The sequence below is a fragment of the Motacilla alba genome, chromosome 15, assembly GCF_015832195.1.
Source record: "Motacilla alba alba isolate MOTALB_02 chromosome 15, Motacilla_alba_V1.0_pri, whole genome shotgun sequence".
NCBI classification, from domain to species: domain Eukaryota; kingdom Metazoa; phylum Chordata; class Aves; order Passeriformes; family Motacillidae; genus Motacilla; species Motacilla alba.
In genome coordinates, this window is record NC_052030.1 from 8721017 (window position 1) to 8744164 (window position 23148).

Here is a 23148-nt window from a genome sequence, read left to right on the forward strand (position 1 = left end):
CTAGAAGTGACCAACCCTGGTCCCTCAAACAGTTCAGAGGCCTTGCTAAAGCTCAAAGGGTGATCACAGTGAGGAGGTACATGCTGGTGGGGTTCACAGTGTTGGTGGCAGTGACTGTAGCCGCGTGACCCGAGGAGCCAGAGTGCCATGCTGTGGCCTGTTGTCCAGCAGCAGGAGGTCAGCAGCTGTGTGATTTGTGCCTGTTTGTGATGGCTCAGTGATGGGTGTTGTGTCGCCTCTGTTCCTGCAGGCATACTTCCGTCAGGGCGTGGCCCTGCAGTACCTGGGACGCCATGCGGACGCGCTGGCCGCCTTTGCCTCGGGGCTGGCGCAGGATCCCAAGAGCCTTCAGCTCCTGGTGGGCATGGTCGAGGCCGCCATGAAGTCTCCCATGCGAGGTAAGCACACGGGGGTTCTCAGGGTCTCACCTGCTGCTGAGCTAGCCAGAGCTGGGAGTCCCAGAATCTGAGGATGGGAGAACCTGGAGGCCTGAAGGGAAAGATTGCAAGATTTGGCTTCTCTGCCGAGTCAGGAGGATGCCAAGAATGGAGCCTGAAGTTACAGGAGGAACAAAAGCTATCTTTCTGGTTAAGTAGGACAGTAAGATGGTGTTAGCCAGCTTGAGGGGCACTGAAGGTGAATCAAACTGGGTTTGTTCCCATGGAGTCCTTGTTCATTTTTCCTTTCTCCAGCATCAGCGCAGGCAGAGGTGTGTATTGCTGTGGGTTGCCTGTGTTCTTACCGGAACAGCTTCCCACAATGTTTAGGTTGGGAGCAGCACATCTGAAATGCCCCAGGCCAGTGTTTGCCCCAGAAGAGCACATCAGCAGCTTTTCAGTGGTACTGCTGTCTCTGAAAACACAGCATTCCGGAAGGCAAAAAGGCTGCTCTGCTAATTCGCTTCTGTTCAAGCAGTGTTTGCCATCACAAAGACCTTGAAGCCATATGAGCTGTGCAGTGTTTTGCCTCTCTTTCATCGTGTCCCCGTTTCCAAGATTTTTTCCTCTAGAGGAAGGGGGTTTTCTCCTCCTAGCTCTGTGTCTCTTGCAGGCTTTGTGCTGCAATGCCCTAATGCTGTTAGTCAGGAGGGAACATGGCAATTGTCCTCCTCAGCAGATGGTGCTGGGGGCCACAGGGCTTAGGAGCCAAGGAGCACTGAAATGAAAAAATATCCTTGTTGGTATTTTCTTTTTTACAGTGTTTTTCTCCATCCTCCAAAACGAATTCATCTGGAAGTTTCTGTCCTATACAGCAGTTACCTGGTGAATGCAATTTGATTTGCTACCCAGAGGTACTAAGGCTGCTGCTTAGAATGCAGGCTATGTGGTATTCTGTGGGAGCATCCCCAAATTTGGCAGGATGATCTCTGGCTGGCTGCCCTGCAGCTGTGTATCAACTGTGCTCCCTGCTGCAGTTTGACAAATTGAAGCAGTTGGGCAGGTCCAGTGCTGTCGTGCCACAGGAGCACTGTCTCCTGCAGAAGGAGCAGCTTCTTACTGCAGTTTTGGTCACCTTTCTTAGCACACATCATGTGCTGAGGTATCTGGACAGGCACAGACTTTGCAGACATTCATCTGAAGGTTTGTGCTCAAAGAACAAAAAGTACAATGCTCTCAGGCACTGCAGCTGGCCCATTTCCAGTTTTCTACAAAATTCCACAGATATCTTCTGTATTCCTTCTGCCATTAGGCCATACTTCACAGCTCAGGATGAGACTGCTCTATGCTGAGACTGCTCTATGCTGAGACTGCTCTAAGCTCTATTTTTATGCTGCCTTCCTGAAGTGCTTTCTGCAAGGCAAACAGCAGCTTGCCAGGTGATCTGTCTTGATATGCCAGATCTTAGATGGTACCTTTGAGCCCCAAGCTCCCTTAATAAATCTTTGTTGAATTTGGGCTTTCTGGCCCTTAAGTCATGTGTCATCTGTTTACGAAAAAATCAAGATGAGTTGTGAACGTGATTCCTGATGCAATAACTTGGTTTGCTGAGCACCTCTGCCTTCGGTTTTGCTCTTCAGAGTCCCTGGAGCCCACCTACCAACAACTGCAGAAGATGAAGCTGGACAAGAGCCCCTTTGTTGTGGTGTCTGTGATTGGCCAGGAGCTCCTGACTGCAGGCCACCACGGGGCCTCAGTGGTGGTGCTGGAGGCTGCCCTGAAGATTGGCACTTGCAGCCTGAAGCTGCGGGGATCGGTGTTCTCTGCGCTGAGCAGCGCGTACTGGTCCCTCGGGAACACGGAGAAAAGCACTGGATACATGCAGCAGGACTTGGACGTAGCCAAGAGTTTAGGTAAGAATCCTCCTTTCACTCCTGGAGTGCTGGGTGGGGACTGGTGAAACAAATCAAGAGCTGGGTTAATGATCAGCATCTGTCTGGAATGCTCAGGTTTCTGTGCGTTTTCACGAGCTGCTAAATCTGATCTGAAGCTTCTGAAATGTGCAGACTGCAGGTTTGTGCATCCCTGTTTGCCTGCCTGTGTGAAGAGGTGGATGATCAATGGGTGTGCTAAGGTTTTACTGGGTCTTCTAATTAGCTGATGTTATGTATGTGAGAATTGCTCTTATGCCCTGTGTTGACTTGGGCTCAAAAGCTTACATGTGTCTTAAACAAAGCCATCTGCTTTTCCAAGTATTTGATGGACAAAAGTACTCACTCTGAGATTCTGGGGCAGTAGCCAGGGAAGGAACAAATCAGTGGTGACACAATGATGAGCAAAGAATGTTTAAAAATAAACAAATTCAAAAATCCCTCTTGAGTTCAGTATATTCTGCACAACAGTGAGAGCATTTGGCTTCATGGGGTGCTGTAGGAGAGCAGACAGGTGTGAGACAAAGCCCTGACTGTGCAGAGCTGGAGAGACAATGCCCAAAGGCTTGAGCCAGGCCTGTTCACTCAGAGCATAGGGACTGCTCTCTTGGAGATGGTTGTAGGTGTACTTTGTACATCTGAGCTGAGCTGTGCTGCAGAATTGCTTTCTGGAGAGAGCTGGCATGCTTTGTGCTTATTCTAGGCCTTGGCCATTGTCTGACCTTCACAATGTCAAGCAAGGAATAAACAGGGAGGAATGGAAAATTGCCAAGTGTTAGGCCACAGAAAAAAGTAAAAACAATTCTAAAAATAAGATTGATGGCTACTGTAGAAGTTTCTGAAGGCCAGCAAAGAGGGAAGTTTGGCTGTGTGTTAAACATAAAGATGAGTTTGTTCTAATTCTGGTTCTCACACCAGAGCATCACTTGTACCCCATGTTTCAGTCTTTCCACTGGATGCTTCCAGCAGTGCCTGTATTAGCTAATCTTTGTTTTGTTTGCATGTGATACAGGTGACCAGACAGGAGAATGCCGAGCTCATGGAAATCTGGGCTCTGCATTCTTCTCCAAAGGAAATTACCGGGAAGCCCTTACTAACCACAGACATCAGCTGGTGCTTGCCATGAAGCTCAAGGACAGAGAGGTAGGAAGCTTTTTAAACAGTCAAAGTCTGTTGGTCTGCACTGCATGGTTTTCCAGACAGATGAAATGTCTATCTGCCCTGTTTTACCCCAAGAATTTGGAAGCCGTGACTTCTCCTCCTGGGTGTCCACTTGCCTTTTGTTGAGGAAAGTCTTTGTACCAGTAGATGTGATATGTGAGTGTGAGGGGCAGGATGCTTGGGTTGTCCATCTGCCTCCCCCATCTCTAGTGTCTGGGCTCTGAGGAGATCCTTTTGCCTTACCATCCATGTTCCTACAGCACAGAGGCTCTGGGCTCCAGGCGTGGGAGCTGCTGCTGGGTCAGTGTCAGTACCACGTTGCTGCAGCTGAGCCCTCTCTGTCCTTAGCACATTTCCCAGTGTTACAGGTGCTGCTGACCTGGACTCTGCTAAGCTGCATTCTAAGTTGTGCCTTTTCTGGCCAAGAAATGGACAAGATCCCAGTCCCCAGTGTTTGCATAAAATACACTTAGTCTAAACACCAGTGAGAGCAAAAAGAACCCATGCAAACCTGAAAACACATTGTACAGGATCTGCTTTGCCTTGACCATTCAATTATGCTGGGCTCCCTGCCAGTGCAGGGAAGTGGGCTGCATGGACTGAGGAGGCTGTCCCAAGGCATTTCTACTGAAAGTTCACTGTAAGGACAGAATCATATTTTAGTGCACAGATACAAAACCTAACCCCTGCTCCAGGGATTCCCCTCTACTCTGAGTGGGAAAATGGAGCCTGATGATTGCATGGCAGTAGGGCAGGTGAGAATTCATGTAAGCACAAGTGGTTTTGGGGGAGATCTAAAAGCTGAGGAAGATCAATTTCCCATTGGTAAGCTGTGGAAAAAATCTGCTAGAATTTGCTGAATGCTTTACTGCTTTACTAACTTGGTAAGTTAAATACCAAGTAAGCCTTGGAAAAATGCATCTTTCAGGAGGTTGTGGAAGGACTGTGGCTGGGGGAGGGACTTCCTAGACATTTTCTTGATTATTTTACCAGCTGGAAAACCTCCTGAATCACTCCTGATTTCCTTGTTTCTGTTCATGAAGAGCAGAAAAGCTTTTACTTGTCATTGTTTGTGGACTTTTCTTGATCGGGGTCCCTGCTGCTGCTAACAGAGTAACCTGTGTGGCTGCTGCTCTTCTGTGGGATTTCTTGCCCCATGGAAGAACCCCAAGGGTTTCATCCCCTGTTGGGAGGCCTGGAGGCAGCAGCTGGGGAGTTGATGTGCTGGCACGAGCACAGCAGCCCCAGAACCCCAGGCTGGCCTGGGATGTGGGGCTGGAGCATTTGCCTGGTCTTCAGCCCACTGATTTAAACAGATCTCACTGAGGGGAGTCCAGGGAATGAGGGCTAATCGTAACAGTCCTTAGTTCATGACACATCTGGGCACATAATTAACAGTTATTGACAACAAATGACTACTTGGTTTAGCAAGAAAGCTGAGCTTCTTGGATTTCCTGTAGGATGTAACCACAGGAAATTAATTTGGCGCTTTCTGATGACATCATCTTGACCACAGAGCTTCCTCTGAACAAAAAGCTGTTTTTCTTGGCCTCCTTTGCAGACATTTTTATAATGCAAATGTTATAAAGTTGCAGTAGAGCTGATGTGAATTCCAGCAGAAGGGAATTTGGTGTGTGACTGTAATGAGGTAATTGTTTTACCCCTGACTGTACGGAGAATTGGCAGAAAAGGTAAAAAGTGCTCCTTTGTATGGGATACTGCTGTCTTTGGAGGGGCTGTCAGGTTCTGAGGCTGCTGGAGCAAATGTTTGCTGGGTAGTGCTGCCCGTAAATGGAGGAGGAGGTTGCAGAGGGTCTGTTTGGAGCATTCAGGTGTGTCCTCCCCCATGCAGGCCTGGAGAAGGGGAGCTGTCAGCTGAGCAGGGAAGAGTCTCAGCTGCTCACAGAGACTCAGGATTTTATATGTTTTTCTTCCTTGGCACAGGGAGTCTGTGCTGCTTCTGTTACAAACACAGGCTGTGCCAGGCAGGCCATTTGCTCTTTAAGTCGGTGTGGGGAGAAGTTAGAGCTGTTTTGCTGTCTTTGTGTCCAGAGAGAGCATGGGGCAGGTGTCACTGGGATTTGGCATACCTGTAGTGTCTCTAAGAGGGAATTTGGGGGATTGAACACAAGTGTGGCTTTGGTCTGTGCAGGTGAGGGAGAAGACTGGTTCTTAGTGAGGTGCTGTGAAGGGCACCATGAAACAGCCATCTCAGGTGAGGAATGGGTTGGATTTTTTGACCAGCTTCAGTAGCTGGTCAGGAAATTCACGTGAGCTAGTTCTGTGGCTACACCTGTCCCTGCTTCAGCCATGTCACTGGTGGCAGGGTGGGCATCACTCATTGTGTAGCCCCATGGCAGCTGTACAAAGTGTAACCATCCCATCCTGAGTGAGGAGGGTGCTCACAGCCCGTCTGAACTCAGAGGGAACACATGGGCCAGAGGCTGCAGGACCCTGGCTCAGGGCCTGTGTGCACCTCAGGAGCTGATCTTGGGCTGGTGGGGCCCCTGGTCTTGTCTTTTCCTAGCTCATTCAGAGCCAGCTGCAGGCTGTTGGAGTTCACCCACTCCTGTCCTGCAGGAAGGAGCTGCTGCCTGTGCAGGGGTAATTGCCACTGAGCAGGAACAAGAAGGTCCACTCTGAGCAGACCTGGCTGCAGTGGAGTGAAATGTAGTCTTTTCTTTCTTGCTGATTGATAAAGATGGGTGAAGAGTTGCAGCCCTGTCCTAGAGCAGCAGCAGCCTCATGTTCTGTGACGTGTTCTGTGCTCTCTGTGTCTGAAATGTCAGCACTACTGTCCAGCAGTTCATGTGCCAAGGAAATCCCATTCTGCTAGCTTGGGCTGCTGCTCTTTTTTCCAGTCTCTGCTTAGTGCTCATGAAAGTGCTGGGAGTTGTACAAAGAGAGGTTCCCCAAAGCAGCAGCCAAGGTACTGGAATGTGCCAGAGGAGGAGTGGCAGATGATGTTAGCAGGGAAGACTGCATCACATTATTTTAGCTTGTTGTCTTTTTCTTGTCACAGAAGCTGGCTCTGATGAGCAGCAGAAGCTTGCAGCCTGTTTCTCCTCAGAGTGATCTAAGGGCTGCAGTTACACCAGCCCATAATGCAGGTGCTGAGTGTTATGTCTGTACTCTATTTCTGAATTAATTGCTTTGGTTTTAACACCAGGTAGCCTAATCTTCTGGAAACCATCAGGTAACTCATGTAGGTAGGGTTTGTTGATGCCACATCACAGGCTGTGATTTAGGCAAGGATTATGCAGCTGACGAGCTATGCCAGGATCAGAGGAAAGAATGGAATCAAAATGTAAATGTGAAATCTTTCAGTGCCTGTAAGACTAGTCCCCTGTGTGCCTTTTCATTGCTAGCTGCTCCTCAGGTGTTCAGAACCATCTTGTATTAGGAATTCTGTAGGGCCAGAGTGCCAGTGTAGAGCCAGTGATGTGTGATTTCTTGGGACAGGTTGGGGTGGCCCTTTTTGAGGACCATTTTGAAGGCCCTGTGTTCCTTCCAGAGCATTTCATTTAGAGAAGTAACACTTGAGTTTTGGAGCTGTGAGTGGCTGACAAGCAGAAATGGACAGGAAAGGGAAAGCTGTGGTGCTCCTTCTTGGGTCTAGTGTCCAAACCCTCACAAAGGCTGTGCTCGAATCCTGCCATGCAGAGGCCATGGACACCACAAGAACCCTCAGTCTAATAGCTCCCTTCTCTCCTGGGCCCTCAGACGCCTTCGATTACAGCCCCGCTGTTCAGAAATAGCAGGGCACTATGGCAAGATCATAAACTAACCCTCATGAAATGAGTGCTTGTGCTGCCAGCGTGGAGCTCTTGGGAAGGATGCTGCTGCCAGAAAGCCACTGGGTGCTGGCAGCCCCTCTGTGTTGGCTGGCAGGCATGCTTTGAGCTGAACTGAGCCTTTCCCTGGGATGCAGCATCTCTCTTCACCATGCAGGAGTGAACAGAAGTGTTGGGTGAAAAGGAGGATTGTCTGCACCCCTGAATTCTCCCTAGGGCTGGCATGAAGGTGCAGCTGAGCCCTTTCTGGTGCCCCTTTTCTCTGGAGTGTAGCTGAGGGAAGGGCAAAGAGCTGACATGCTGTGTCAGTCCTGCCCCTGGGTTGACTCATGATGACCAACAGCTTGCAGCAATCATTCCTGGCCTAGTTTTGAAGGGATTTCCCCTCACCTCCCTCTGGAAGCAGCTGTTTGTGGAAGGAAAAGGTGCAGAACTGCTGGGGCTCAGTGCCCTCTTGTTACTGACCCTTTGTATCAGCCTCTGGCTGCTGCCCTGGACATCTCCATGATCATCTGGGGCTCTGGGAATTCTCTGCAGCAGGTGGGTGTGCTCAGTAACTTGATGAGCCAGGTTTTGCTGTCTCAAGATGCTTTTTAAAACGATTGCAAATGTAAGGCAGAGTTCATGTTTGCAGCTTCAGCAGATTTTGTTCAGAAAGGCTGACTATTTGTAGGAAATGGGGATGATGAAGATGATAATTAGAACTGGGTAGTTAAGTAGCACAGAAGAAAGATCTTTATTAAGCAGGCTTTGGTGGGTTTTCTGTGTCACCTTGCTCTGGCATATCTATGAGGGTTCTTGTGTGGCAGGGGAAATACCAGAACGCAGACATTCCCACTGGAAAGAGAAACCATGGACTTGCAGCCCAGGAGAGTCCAGAATCCAGCTGGGTGCTCTGCTTCCTGCTGCAGAGGGCATTGCCATGGAGCTGGACGTACCTGGAGCCATGGCTGGGAGGGGTCACCAAGCACTGGCATCCCTGGAGGAGGAGTATGGAGTATTAGGGAGTATGGTTACTGGGGCAGACATAATCCTTGCTTGGATTCTGTTGGGAATGTGAAGATTCTGCAGCTGTCTGAACATCCTTTGTGAGCAGCTCAGCCACTGTAGTTATTTGGGTTTGCAGTTCTGGTCGTTTTTCCCAGTCCCCTTCAAAGCAATGAAACTCAGTATAAAGCTCCCACATTTGGTAAAGTGCAGCTCCTTGCTTCAGGCTGTGCAAATCAAAGATCAGATTTCACCCTCTTGTTTCCAGAAAGAGATGCAGAAGGAAAGATAGATCATTCCTTTCTAATGAAATCTGTAAATTCTGTAAAGCCAAGGTTTTCTGCCCTTTCCTGAGGGGAAGGGGAAATGTTTTCCAGGTGTCCCTCCAGCCCTGCTTTGTCTGTAAAGCCACATCTTCAGTCAATAGCAGGACTGTATGGGTTCAGCCTTCTCCCTGAACTTGTATGAATTCTGGTTTGGAGCAGCAGAAGGGGGTTTTTTCTGTTCTTTGGAGTTAAATCTCATAGAGGATGTGCTGCTTACCAGCAGTCTTGGATGGAGTGTGGAGAATCCCATCCATTCATGAGCTGCAGCAGGAGGGAGCCCATGGCAGTGTCCTGCCTGTGGGATGTGTGTGGCTCTCAGCCATACAAAGAGGTGGTCTGGCCCTGGGGCTACCACATTTTTCAGAAAGGAAAAATCTGAAAATCTTACGACCACAGTTGTTTTGTTATATTTGCAAACAATCTGGAAAATGAGGACAGGATATAAATATCTTACAAATGAGAACTGGAAAGAGTCTTCAGGCTAAAGCAGTTTGTCATGCCTGGAAACATAGACTAAGATGTCAGAGACAGGCTGTGATGAGGAAATGATTCCAGCCTCTCAGTGCAGACAGCAGTCTTGCTTTATTAGGGATCCAGGGCAGACTGCCTTGTACCCTGGAGGAAGGCTGAGTGCCAGCTGCTGGGAGAACACTTACCTTTGGAGTTTATTTGTAATTGTGGCTCCACTAGTGCTGCATTACAGCTCAGACTGAATCACCTGAGTGCCTAAAAGGATGAGTTCAGTGATGTGAATCGGCCTTAGTGCCTGACCTTCAGCATTTGGATTTATATCTGAGAGTATAAATTCTTTGCCTTTCTCTTTCTGTCTTTAGCAGGTTTTTTTAGAGTCAGCTTGACAGGATTCGTACAGGTTTGTCTGGTTCAAAAGTGATAGGATTAAGCAGAAGGAAGAGAAATCTGACTGGTGCAGGAAATTTGGGAATGCACTAAAAGGCCATATGCTTTGTTTTGTTTGGACTTGTGACTCAAGAGGGAAATGTAATACTTCCTGAGGATCTCCTTTAAATGTCCCCATTTGACCTCCACAGCACATGGATTTTAGCTGAAGGAAATGCAGTCTTCTGGTTTTACTTTCACAGTGTCTGCTAAGCTCAGCACGCTGTGAAGGCCTGGACCTGGCTGCAGTAGAAGAAATGATGCAGAAAACTCATGCAAGAGCTGCAGCTGCAGCACTCGCTGAGTTTTCAGGAGGCCCACCTCAGCCAGGGCTTTTCTTCTCTGTATTCAGTTTGCAGTGAGGGGATGTCCAGCTTGTGAACAAGAGTTCATAAGCACACAGGTCAGCACACTGCTCTAGGAGTGGATATTTTCTTTGCTAGCTCTGAACTTGTTAGATCTAACTTTGTGACTTGCTGGCTTATTCTTCCTGACTTTGACCAGGGTATGAGTCACTCCTCAGGGTCACCACCACGAAGAAGTTTGTGGTTTTAAATGAGGAATACTTACATCACCACTAAAAATGTCAAGTCAGCCATCCTCCCTAAAGTGATTGCACACAGGAGCCTTTCAGATTATGTCCACAAAGTGACCAAATTTGGGCTATTTGGGGTAAAGATAGATCAACCCCAGGTGATGTGTAGGCCTGATGATGGCATCTACTTTGTAGTGTTCTTGGGCTGGTGGTTTTTGTGTGATTTCTTTGAGGAAGGAGTGGAGCTTTGCAGAGCCCACCCAGAAAGGCAGCCCACTCCCCCAGGTCCCCAGCACCACATGGTGAGGGGTGTTGCACCAATCCCCACAGTGGCCAGCCTAGTCAGTACGAGTGACAGGCAGATTTACTCCTGAAAAATGGAATTAAATAGTTGTTGCTTCAGCTTTCCAGCAAAATCCTGTAACTTGGTCAAAACTATTTGCAATACGATTCTGTTAAGGGTGTAGCTCAAGTGTTCTAGGCAGAACTAGACACCTTGCTCCTAAATGATAAGGGAGGAGATGGAGTCAGTGGAATCGAGCAGCATTATTTTGATCTTCAAATGAGCAGCTGAAAGTCAGCATTCCTCTTGAAGAGGAGCAACTGTGAATGGTCTGCCAGTCAAACCCCCAGTGCTGCTCAGGTTTGCCTGGATTCATGTACTCTATGTGATACTTGTGCCATGGAACAGGGAGAATGAGAAGTCCTCTGAAACATTAGCAATTTCCTGAGCAAGTAAAAACAGAGAGGACTGGGAGCAGATTGTCAGCACAGTCCATGGCAGGCTCTGTCGTGAGCAGCAGCTCTGTGGATTTTACCCATTAATCAAGTGGGGGCCAGGACCATCTCTTTACGCTGTGTATTTTGAGTCTTTCTATTGTGTCATTAACTCCTGGTTGTTCTCTTTCAGTTAGTAGGTACAAAGCTCCTTTCAAGCTTTCAAATATTAGTGCTTCTGTTCCATGGCTTCGGCTTTTTTTGGTGTTTGCTCTTTGGTAGCTTCTTTGTTAAAGACTGAGATTTTTCTACAAATAAGTAAGGATATTGATTGTCAGGGATATTGATTTCAGTGTATTTTGCCCCCAGGAAATAATTGCTTAAAAGCAAATCCGTTCCTTCTTTCCGTGTATGACCATGTATAAGAGGGGAGGATATTGCCTGCTGCTTCCTTTCTGAGTTTCAAAAGCATGGCACACAAAAGAAGAAGCTACATGAAGCTACAAAGGAAGAGGCTACATCAGCCTCACCTTGAAGGGAGGGGAGAAGGACAAGTTTTAATTTTGATGGAGCACCTGCTCTGTTTGGATGTGAGACTTGTCTTTGTGCATAAATCAGGCATTGTCCAAGCCAGGCTGAGGCATACCTGTGGATTCTGAGGAAATGATGAAGGGGCTTAATAAAAGTGGAGATAAAGTGCAATTTACAACAAATTATCATTTTAGCAGGTCCTGGAACTACCCCCATCACAGTGCTGTCCTGTTTGTGTACACAGCAGTTGCTTGGTCCTTACCTGTAAAACAAACAGCTCGTGTAGAGAAAGAGCTGGGATGTGTCCCTGGTGTCAGTTATCCTGAGCCCTTCCTACCTGAACGGTTCCAGCAGTGTAGGGCACAGTGGGATTTTTCTGGGTGTGGTGACACCCACAGCACTCAGAGCTCTGTGTGTGTGTGTCTGTTCTGGAACAATCTGCTCCCCTCAGTACCCACAGAGCACTCTCAGTGAACCAGCACAGCTCTGCTTGCATTCAGAAGCAAGGGTATGCAGGTGAGGGGTGATGGGGTGCAGATCAGGAGGTACTCTGGCTTTCAGAGGTGCTGCTGCCTGCCCCCAGTGCAGCTGGGATGAATATGCATGGTAATCTGCTGCATACACTTCCACTACATGTGTAGGATCAAGCTGCTGATACTCTGTGCCCAGAGGGAGAAGGGAAGTTGAAAGAAGCAGAATGAAGCAGGGATGCTCCATCTCTGATCAGTCTTAATTAGTGTCTGTGTTCAGGGATTAAGGGTGCTTTACAGTGAGATACCAGGCAGAACATTTTCCATTACCTTGTCTATTTCAGGGTGATTGTGGAGTGTTCTTATTTAAGCAGGCTGTGCACTCAGGTGAAGGCTTGTTTAAATATAACATGATTGGGAAATGACCATTCTCCAGCAAGGGTGGAATACCTAAGGAATGCACCTCTGAATTGCCAGGTGCCATTCTGTGATGCACATCTGCTTAACATCAGACTCTGCCTTACTCAGCTGAAAAACCTGAGCTGGCTGTTGCTTCTGAGAGAAAGAGAGCACTTAGGAACCTTTTTCAGAACTCCCTTCTGTGCCTCAGCTCAATGGCAGAAGAATCTGCTTTCTATTAAAGTGATAAATTGCTTAATTGGAGGTGTAAGCAACCCCCACTGTAAAATTTGTCTTTGTCAGATACATAAAACATTGATTTTCTTTGTTTGCTGTTGCAAGCCCCCTGTGGTATGGAGCTGCAGTCTCACATCACCGTGCTACCAAGCAGAGGTGTGTGCTAGCAGAGATGGAGTCTGTTTGCCATGTGTCAGCTGTGTGCTCTCCCTGCCTCAACAGGGCTCTTCCCAATGATGGGAACACCCCATCCCTCTTGGGGCTGAGCCACTTGGGGTTCCCAGTGGATCCTGTAATGTGGAGGATTTTATTGAATACACAGTCATGAATTTATCTTCTGGAGTCCTATTCCTATTCCCTTAACATGAGTCACTGGCATCACCCAGCAGATGTTATCACCAAATTGTTCCTAAACGCTGCTGTTAGGGCAAGCTCCCCTTACTGCCCCCAGAGCAAACAGAGCACTGATGGGTATCTTGCTGGAGGATTGCTGCTGCACAATCAGCCCCAGCCTGGGGAAGCCAGGAGTGCCACAGGCTGTCCTCATGCTGACTCCCAGAGGATTGAGAAGGGCTGTTCTCAGGTCAGGTAACAGTGGAAGCTGGTGCAGAATAAAACATGAGGACCATTGGAACGAGGGACACATCAGAGAGTAGAGGTGACCTTCCTGCCTTGTCTGTCTGTCTGGGTGAACCACAAAAAGCAAAATGGCCCCAGCTTTGTAATCAAGTCATGCTGTTTTTCATCAGTTCTTCACCCTTTATTTTCTACTTCTCTTTTTGTCTCCTTCAACTTATTTTTCTTTTCTGCTTCACTAGTCCTCCTGCCACATCCTGGTTTAGATAATCCAGCCCTGGGCACTCAGGCATGTCAGCCAAGTGTTTTTGCATGCTCTGAGAATGGTTGCCAAGCTTGTACCCTTCATTCTAGGTCTTTAATGTAAGCCTGGGCATGCTCTTGGGCTAAGGGATTAGGAGCCCTAAGAATAAACATTTCCAGCCTCACAAATTTCAATTCCTATCATCTGCTTCCCATTCTAGGAGACATCCTAAAGATTTCTTCCCATGTGCGGGATACACAGTCCCTGCTTCTGTCAAGTTTCTCTTGTGCACACACAATCTGAGATCTGCTGCTTTCCATTTATGCCTCTTTTCCCCAGCCATAGCCCATTAACATCATCTGAGTCTCTGCCTGATGGCTTTTGGCCAGAGCTCATCTCTTCAGCAATCTGCACGCATGGATGTCCACTTTTTTTATTTTAGCAGCCCCAGGAGACACCAGATTTCACTGACTCCTTGTTTTCCAGAAAGACATTTCTGTTCTCTTCCCAGCAATAACAAAAGTTCTGTTGCTGGTGGTGGCCAGTCTTCCAAAATTTCTGAACTTCCAGGCTGGATCAGTTCTCACAGCATTGTACTGGGCTTGACTTGGCCCAGGGGATGCTGCTGCCTTGTTCCACAGCAGTGGGCACGTTGCTTCCTATCAGGATGAAGGGAGCTCTGATGCATCTTGAGGCCTGTAATGGGCCCCACTTTGGTCTGGGTCTGTGGAAGATGGCTGCATCTATCTGTTTTTTCCCTTTTCTTCCCTATTTAGGTAGCAAATGACTCAATACTCTGTATATATTAAGCTTCATGAAGATTTGTGTAAAAATGGAGTCCAATTCAGAGCAATAATTTTTGTGTTGGTTTTGTGGCAGCCTCCAAACAGGCCCCGTCAAACTCTCTAAGAGCTTTCCCTCACACTGTCAGCCAAGAGTTTATGTCACTGTGCTGCTGAAGAGCCTGTCCAGGGCCAGACCACCCCAGTTCTGCAGCCAGTGTGACCAGCATGGAGCAGGACCCAGTCCCAGCTCTGCCTGTGGCCACACCAACAGCAGCTGGTCTGGCCTGCACTGAGGAGGGGCTGGGGCCACTGCCGGGACTGCCCAGCAGCCATGAGTGGCAGCCCTTGGCCAGCTGCTGCCCTCACCCTGACTGCTCCTTTTGGGAGGTTTGGAACTGGGTCACAGCAGCAGCTGGGTAGCAAAGGAAATGCACATGCAGGAACTGCAGAGGAGTCGGGGTCAGCACGCTGGAGTGGGCAGCCTTGCTGAGGCAGCAGGTGTGTGAGGAACACATCCCTGCCCTTGGCTCCTTGCCCTGCTGACTGGTTGGGAGCTCTGGCTCTGCCAGGTGGAAGGCAGGTCTGCATCCTGGGAGATGCAGGGGGCAAAAGAATCTGATTCTCAGATAATTTTTCTTATTAAATACAGCTGTTTTTTGGTGGTAAGAACTTGGGTTTTCACAGCACTATATTTAGGTAAGATGTGCCTAAGGGACAGAGGATCCAGCTACTGAAATGCTGTTGTCTTTGCTGCATTCTCAAGGCTGTGTGGGGCTCAGGACCCTGATGCTGCATAATAAGAACTGTGCTGTTTGGAGCATGGTGTGCTTGGTGAAGCAGAGGTATGGAAAGATGTTGGTAACTGGAGCAATCACACTGTCTGTCTCCTCAGTAGTCTCTGCATCTTTGCAGTGTTGTCCTTCCCCTCTGCCAGCTACAAACACACACTGCACTCATCAAAGAAAGAGATAGTCCAACCCATCCCTTTCTGCTGCCTCCAAAGAAGCTGCCCTGAGCAGTTTAGAGCTGCAGAGAGCAGATTTTCTAGTTGGTAGTAACATTCTTTCACCAGGATGGCCTCTCATGGTTTTGATTTCTAGGACAGGGGCCATCTGACTTGCTGCCATGAACGCTTGTACTTACATTGTCTCCCTTACCCCTGCAGGCAGCATCCTCAGCACTGAGCAGTCTGGGCCACGTCTACACAGCCATCGGGGACTACCCCAACGCCCTGGCTAGCCACAAGCAGTGTGTCCTCCTCGCCAAGCAGTCCAAAGATGAGCTCTCCGAGGCACGGGAGCTGGGCAACATGGGAGCAGTGTACATTGCAATGGGGGACTTTGAAAACGCAGTGCAGTGCCACGAGCAGCACCTGAAGATCGCCAAGGAGCTGGGGAACAAGCGAGAGGAAGCTCGAGCCTACAGCAACCTGGGCAGTGCTTACCACTACCGCAGGAACTTCGACAAAGCCATGTCCTACCACAACTATGTGCTGGAGCTGGCCCAGGAGCTGGCTGAGAAGGCCATTGAGATGCGAGCTTATGCTGGCCTGGGCCATGCAGCTAGATGTATGCAAGACCTGGAGAGGGCTAAGCAGTACCATGAAGAACAGTTGCACATTGCTGAGAGCCTGCAGGACCGAGCTGCTGAAGGCAGAGCCTCCTCCAATCTAGGTAAGGCCCTGATGTGGAGCAGAATTTGTCATGGATTGCTGAGACTACCAGAGCTGCTGCCAGGATGCCCAAGATCTGCTGTGTACTGTCTTCTTAGTCACCCCAGTTTCACCAGGCTGCCTTAATAAATTAAACAGGCCCTTGGCAGATTGTGTGCTGCTGTACTGTATTCTGTGTTCAATTATTAAGTTCCTTAGAAAAACACTAGAAAGCACAAACTCACAGCAAAAGGGAAAAGATAAAATGCATTTGAGGAGCCCTTCAGGAGTTAGGAATAAATGTAATTCTTGCACTAATGCAGGAAGCAATGTGGTTTGTTACCTGGCCATTTCTTTGGGAGCTTGTCAGCAGGATCTGTCGATATATTGCTGCCTTGCAAGTTGAGAGACACGTGGATCAAATCCTAACTAAGTTTGTTTTCCAAATATACTCATTGAAATACTAGGGTGTAGGAGTCTTGCATTCTCCTAAGGAGCAGCATTGGCATGCTGCTGGCAGGCTGGAAGAGGCTGAGTTCCATTCAAGTGAAGCCTGTTTCTCCTGCTGCCTCACAGCACCAGATGTGGGAGTTACCAAGGATGCTTTTCCATCTCTGCCATGGCTGTGGCAGTTGTGCTGCCAATGTTCCAGCTGTTATTTGGGATGTGTTCTCAGTTGGCTGGGAGCAGCAAAGCAGGGCTGGTGCTGGGATATCAAAATAAGTGTTTGTTGGCAGCCCCTGAATCCCAGCCCTTGCAGGCTGCCCCACGCTGTAAATCAGCTCCTGTTTCTGCTTGGCAGTTGGCACTTGGTTCATTTGTAGATGCTAATTGTACTCTGATGTTATCAACAGCAGGTAATTGAAAAGAGCTTGATGAATTACTTAATTTCTCTTAGTAGCTGAGTCTTCAGGAGCTGAATGAAGAAGATAAGGGGAACTGCAGAAAACAAAACAGTCACAGCTTTTTAATTAGTGTTGCAGATCTCCTCCTTTACAAAAATGGAGGCAGATCCGTGGGGCAAAATAGGTTTGTGATGCAAAAATGCTTGTGGGCAGCTTAGCATGAGAGAGCAGTGAGGCTGAACAAGGTTTCTGTTAATGTGACAGCACCCAACAGGCAGGAGGGCTGGGAGAGGAGGCCTTGCATGAGCAGCAAAGCACAAACTGCATTCCCCATCTCTTCTCCAATTTGGGACCTTGTCTTGGGGACCCTGTGGCTGCAGTCCTGGGGAGACACAGAGATGTGAGAGATGGGCTGGTGCAGCAGAGAATGTTTTTCAGTGTTGGATTATGACCTAAATATAACTTTCAGTTGGTATGCTGACTCAGCCACTCCACACTGTGTTAGAATAGTTCTCCTAGCGTCTGAGCACGGGGTCTCACGTTTCAGCTGTTATTTGGCTGTATTTTTTGTCTTCTCTGTCAGAGTTAAGTTATGCTGGAGAAAGGGAACATGCAGTTCTTGTTGGGACAATCTATTACTGTTGTTTAAAATGCATCCAGTACCAATCAAAAAGTCAAGTTTTAATTGTCTCTTTCATCTGATCCACATGTAAAACAAAACCTCATCAAAATAACCATGCTGACAGGCAAAAAAATGTAGCTAAATGTGTGTTTCTGGGCCAGAATGTTAGAGTTGGCCTCTCTGCTGAAGCAACAGACATTTTCTGTTGCATTTCCCTAATGCAGATGGAAAGCACCCTTAAGTGTGTGATCCAGTGTTAAGCAGGGCAGACATGGACTGTAACAGAGCCCAGCTGCTGCAGTGTTCTGCGGAGAGATACTCTGCACTCTGGGATGAGGTGAGCAGGAGGTGATGGTCTGAGGATGAAGCACAAGCTGTCAGCCTTTCACAAGACGTGGAGTTTAACCAGAAGTCTCAGGTTCTCAACCTTTGCAAAGCATCTGGTATTTCCAAACACTCAGGCTCCATGTGGAGACCAGGCTTTCCAGCCTCTGCAGCTTTTAAGGGTTCCCACTATGATGAAGAGAAGACAGTTCACATTATTAATAGGACACAATTTAAAGTCTCTCGGTGCTGCCTCTTTCCAGCTCCAAGAGAACTTCTCTACCTCTTTTCGTGTGCTCATCATGTTCCCCAAAGATGCCAGATATTTTCTCTTGAAGCTTTTGGAATTAATGTCAAAAAACATTTGCAGGGCCGCCTTCCGTGGCTCCCAAACCTCCAGGCTTGTTCACAGGTGTTTGCAGAGTAGCCACAGGCATTATTAGCACAGAGTTTAATTGAAGTGTAGGTGGTATCATCAGCAGAATCAGAGTTCCCATGTCTCATAACAAATGCAAGATTATTTGACTGAAATTGAAAAGCAACTGCAAGTGCTGTCTCACTCAGTGTGTTGAGTATGAGCTCTGGAGCTACCAGGTATCACTTCTGTAAATAAACAGCAATTTTATAGGGCCAGACTGTGTCTGGTTGTTGTGGTGAATGGGTGCTTTTGTATAACATGAAACCTAAACTTTCCCTGGGCTTTCCCTGTTAGAAGCAAGGAGGCAATTTGTTCAGAAGGGCTGAACAAAGGGCAGGGAAGAGTCTGGGCTGCAGGCAATCCTGGTGTGCAGGACCGAAACACAGCTCCTTCTCCTCGTGTGCTGCAGAGGTTTTGTACAGGGCCCCGTGTTCGTTGAGCTGGTTTCTGTTGTTTTCCAGGAATCATTCACCAGATGAAAGGTGACTACGACACCGCGCTGCGGCTGCACAAGACCCACCTGTCCATAGCACAGGAGCTGAGCGATTACGCGGCCCAGGGCCGGGCCTACGGCAACATGGGCAACGCCTACAACGCCCTGGGCATGTACGACCAGGCCGTCAAGTACCACCGGCAGGAGCTGCAGATCTCCATGGAAGTCAACGACCGTGCTTCTCAGGCATCCACGCACGGCAACTTGGCAGTAGCTTACCAGGCGCTGGGTGCCCATGACCGTGCTCTGCAGCACTACCAAAATCATCTCAACATCGCCCGGGAGCTGCGGGACATCCAGAGCGAAGCGCGAGCCCTCAGCAATTTGGGCAACTTCCACTGCACGCGAGGAGAGTTCGTGCAGGCAGCCCCGTACTATGAGCAGTACCTGCGCCTGTCCCCAGAGCTGCAGGACATGGAAGGCGAGGGGAAAGTCTGCCACAACCTTGGCTACGCCCATTATTGCCTCGGGAACTACGAGGAAGCTGTTAAGTACTACGAGCAGGATCTTGCCTTGGCAAAGGATCTTCATGACAAGCTGAGCCAAGCCAAAGCCTATTGCAACCTGGGCCTGGCCTTCAAAGCCTTGATGGACTTCAGCAAAGCAGAGGAGTGTCAAAAGTACCTGTTGTCCCTGGCACAGTCTCTGAACAATTCCCAGGCCAAATTCCGAGCTCTGGGGAACTTGGGGGATATTTTTGTCTGTAAAAAAGATGTACATGGTGCAATAAAATTTTATGAGCAGCAGTTGAGCTTAGCCCATCAAGTTAAAGACAGGAGACTGGAAGCCAATGCCTATGCAGCCCTGGGCTCTGCATACAGGATGGTACAGAAGTGTGACAAGGCTTTAGGTTACCACACGCAGGAGCTGGAGGTGTACCAGGAGCTGGGGGATATGTCGGGTGAATGCAGAGCACATGGTCACCTTGCTGCAGTGTATATGTCACTTGGGAAGTACACCATGGCCTTCAAGTGCTACGAAGAACAGCTGGAGCTGGGGCAGAAGTTGAAGGACCCCAGCATCGAAGCCCAGGTCTACGGTAACATGGGCATTACCAAGATGAACATGAATGTCATGGAGGAGGCGATTGGCTACTTTGAGCAGCAGCTGGCCATGCTGCAGCAGCTCAGTGGGAACGAATCCGTATTAGATCGGGGCCGAGCGTATGGGAACCTGGGAGATTGTTATGAGGCTCTGGGAGATTTTGAGGAAGCTATAAAGTATTATGAACAGTACCTGTCTGTGGCTCAAAGCTTGAACCGTATGCAAGATCAGGCAAAGGCCTACCGAGGCTTGGGCAGTGGGCACAGGTAAGGAGCTGCACGTGTTCTGGTGTCAGTGAAGTACAAGTACAGTCAATGCAGTGTGATACTGATGGGGTGTGTTTGAGGGCCTCGGCACACACACACAGTGATGTGACACAGGAGTGCATTAGAGTCCTGTGGATGCTGGACTCTGCTGACAGCTCAAATTATGAAACTGATGACATTGCCCAGAGAGGAGGAGAAGGAGGTTGATTCAAAAGTGCTGGGGATGTCTCCTGGGGGAAAGCCTCTGACTGGAAGGTTTGAGCTGGCCTCCGGGGGAAATGGCAAAACACCTTCTCTCAAGGAAATATCAACAAAATAAACACTGCTGTTTTCTTCCCTTGTAGGGCTATGGGAAGTTTACAGCAGGCTCTGGTGTGCTTTGAGAAGAGGCTCGTAGTGGCACACGAGCTGGGGGAGGCATTTAACAAAGCCCAGGCTTACGGGGAGCTGGGGAGCCTGCACAGCCAGCTGGGCAACTACGAGCAGGCCATCTCGTGCCTGGAGCGGCAGCTGAACATCGCCCGGGAGATGAAGGACCGAGCCCTGGAGAGCGACGCTGCCTGCGGCCTGGGCGGGGTGTACCAGCAGATGGGCGAGTACGAGACCGCCCTGCAGTACCACCAGCTGGACCTGCAGATCGCCGAGGAGACCAACAACCCCGCCGGGCAGGGCCGCGCCTACGGCAACCTGGGCCTCACCTACGAGTCCCTGGGCACCTACGAGAGGGCAGTGGTTTATCAGGAGCAGCACCTCAGCATTGCGGCGCAAATGAACGACCTCGTGGCCAAAACTGTGTCTTACAGCAGCCTGGGGAGGACTCATCATGCTTTGCAGAACTACTCTCAGGCTGTGATGTACCTGCAGGAAGGTAAGAGGCTGAGTTACACAACAGAGCATGTAGGGTCAGAAGGGCGGAAGGGAGACCTGAAGACAGGGAGAGGTGAGGTACTGTGAACATGGCTCGAACAGGATGTGTTTGACAGTGGCCTTTGATGCAGAAGCTCTTGCAGACATCCACAGCTACTGCTGAGCATTTGTGTGAGTAGCTGTCTGTGGAGCTGTTATGGCCATCCTGCCATCTCAGGTGGAACCTTCTAGGTGTCCTCTAGACAAAGCATGATCTGTGCCTTCCTCAGGGCATCAATTTTAGGTGCCTCAGAACATGAATCTACACTGTACTTAGCAGAGTTTCTTTGTAAAGCTTATTTGTGCCCAAAGGTGTAAACCTTCTCTATAAATGGCATTGCATACCAGGATCTAGCTCTGGGGAAACCACAGAGGATTATGATGAATCTCTCTGATCCTGAGAGGTCTGTTAGGAGACATTTATGCCTTCCTGGTAGCCAGCTGGCTCTTCTTACATGTTCACCTAGGAGTGGGACAAAGTGGATGGGTTCCTCTAAAGTCTGAGTGAAAACAATTGCTGTTTGATAGAGGTGAGGGAAATTCAGCCTGAGGTGTCCAGGAGCTGCCTGTCACTGCTGAGTGCTGGGTCAGTGCTGGCCTGGGAGCTGTGCTGCTGCAAGGGGGTGCAGCATGCAGGCAGCAGCTGATCAGACTGTGGGCTCTGATGCAGCAGATGAGCCATGTAGCTGGAGTGAATGAAGCTGGAGGCCGAAGGATGTATTACATCAGTTAGTTTGGTTTTCATGAGACTGACCTTGGCAGGATTCCAGTATGCTGTTGGAAGGGGAGAAATGAAACACAGCTCCTTCTCCTGGTGTGCTGCAGAATTCCTGCATAGCCTGGGAATGCTGGCTGCTGCTGAGCTGTGTGGTGACAGCCAGGGCTCTGCTCCCCAGGCTTGGGGAAACCCGAGGTGCCTCAAAGGAGTGTCCCTGTTGTCAGCAGGGGCCACCAAGGCAGAGGTTTGGAGTGTGGGACAGCGGGGACAGCACAGAATGTGCTGCTGGAAGTAAAGTGAGCTCCAGGTCGTTCAAGCCAGGCCCCTGCCCTCTGCTCTGGCTCAGCACATAAACCATGCAGAGCCCTGCCAGAGGGCCAGGGAGAGCTGATGGGAAACAAGCCAGGAATGTGGCAAGAGGTGTCTTTTCTGGCAGTGTTTGACAGTTCAGTGTGATTTTGATTGTTTGTGTGGCTTTTGGGGTTTAAAAGTTGAACTTTTTGATAGGGGCTTACTGAGTGTCTCAGAGGATGGTGCCTTATCCTCACTTAGGGAGGGCTCAGTTCATGGAAGTGTCTGTCACCTCTCATGCTGGTGCTGATGTGAGGGCTGGCAGCAGCTGCCCATGGTCATCCTGGTGCTGTCCCTGCCCTGCTCACCACCCCACCACTGGTGCTGCCCCGCTTTCTGTCCCAGTGCTGGCAGCTCCACAGCTGTCTCTGCCTGCTCAGGAACCCCCTGGGACTGAGGCCACAGCCCCTTCTCCCCTCTGGCACTCTCTCACTCTGACTCCTTTTCAGGACTGAGGCTGGCAGAGCAGCTGGGTCGCAGAGAAGATGAAGCAAAAATCCGTCACGGCCTCGGCCTCTCGCTCTGGGCCAGTGGCAACCTGGAGGAGTCCCAGCACCAGGTACGCCGTGCTGCCCCGTGGGGTTCCTGTTCTCAGGGGAAAAAAAGTCTGGTGTGTCCCAGGGAGGGTGTGAGGCAAGCTCCCCAGCCTGAGGGGATGGATGCTGGCCCTGGCTCCCCCTGCTTTCCCCGGCAGTGCTGTGTAGTGTCCATGAGGAGCTGACTGTGGCTGTTTCCCTCCAGCTGTACCGCGCCTCCGCGCTCTTTGAGACCATCCGCCACGAGGTGCAGCTGAGCACGGACTACAAGCTGTCACTCTTCGACCTGCAGACATCCTCCTATCAGGCCCTGCAGCGAGTTCTTGTCAGTCTGGGTAAGAGATGCCTTCAGATGCTGAGGATGAACTCCTCCTGGCTCATGCCAGGAGTTCAGCTGGACTTGTGGGATGGCAGTTCCTGATGTGTCCTTTGCTCCACAGTTGTCCAATATAGCACAGCATTTCTGTTCAGGACAGCAATATGGGTGTCTCTCTTTGGGTTTGGGGCACCTTTGGTTCTTCTTCCTTGCTTCCTCCATTGATTTGCCTTTCTGTGGCTCGTTGTATTATTGCCTGCAGCAAATTATTCTGCGAGACTGTGTTCCAGTGCAGAGACTGCTCTTTTGGGTGGCACTGCTTTCCCAGGTTGGGATTGGGATAGCAACTCTCCCTGTTCCATGAATGTGACACTGCAGACCACACTTGTGTCAGGTGTGAGAGATGGCTTTGTCTTTTCAGGTCACCATGACGAGGCACTGGCAGTAGCAGAGAGAGGACGAACGAGAGCTTTTGCTGACCTGCTTGTGGAACGTCAGACTGGGCAGCAGGACTCAGATCCCTACTCTCCTGTGACCCTTGACCAGGTCCTGGAGACTGTGAATGGCCAGAGGGGACTTGTTCTCTACTACTCACTGGCTGCAGGTTATCTGTACAGCTGGCTGCTGGCTCCTGGGGCAGGTGAGCTCTTTTTTGGACGCAAGAGCCTGGGGACAGGGAGAATAGGAATGA

General features: G+C 49.5%; 1 protein-coding gene across 4 annotated transcripts in view; it reads left to right on the top strand.

Moving 5' to 3' along the window:
* The window catches only part of TTC28 (tetratricopeptide repeat domain 28), a 109624-nt gene that overhangs the window by 61487 nt on the left and 24989 nt on the right, over positions 1-23148 (top strand). For all 4 annotated transcript variants that reach the window (XM_038152833.1, XM_038152834.1, XM_038152835.1 and 1 more), the window contains 9 exons: positions 251-398; positions 2018-2290; positions 3321-3451; positions 15133-15640; positions 18289-19630; positions 19975-20498; positions 22055-22164; positions 22347-22476; positions 22879-23097. In XM_038152833.1, coding sequence (XP_038008761.1) covers positions 251-398; positions 2018-2290; positions 3321-3451; positions 15133-15640; positions 18289-19630; positions 19975-20498; positions 22055-22164; positions 22347-22476; positions 22879-23097 — 3385 coding nt within the window. The remainder of the gene's footprint in view (positions 1-250; positions 399-2017; positions 2291-3320; positions 3452-15132; positions 15641-18288; positions 19631-19974; positions 20499-22054; positions 22165-22346; positions 22477-22878; positions 23098-23148) is intronic.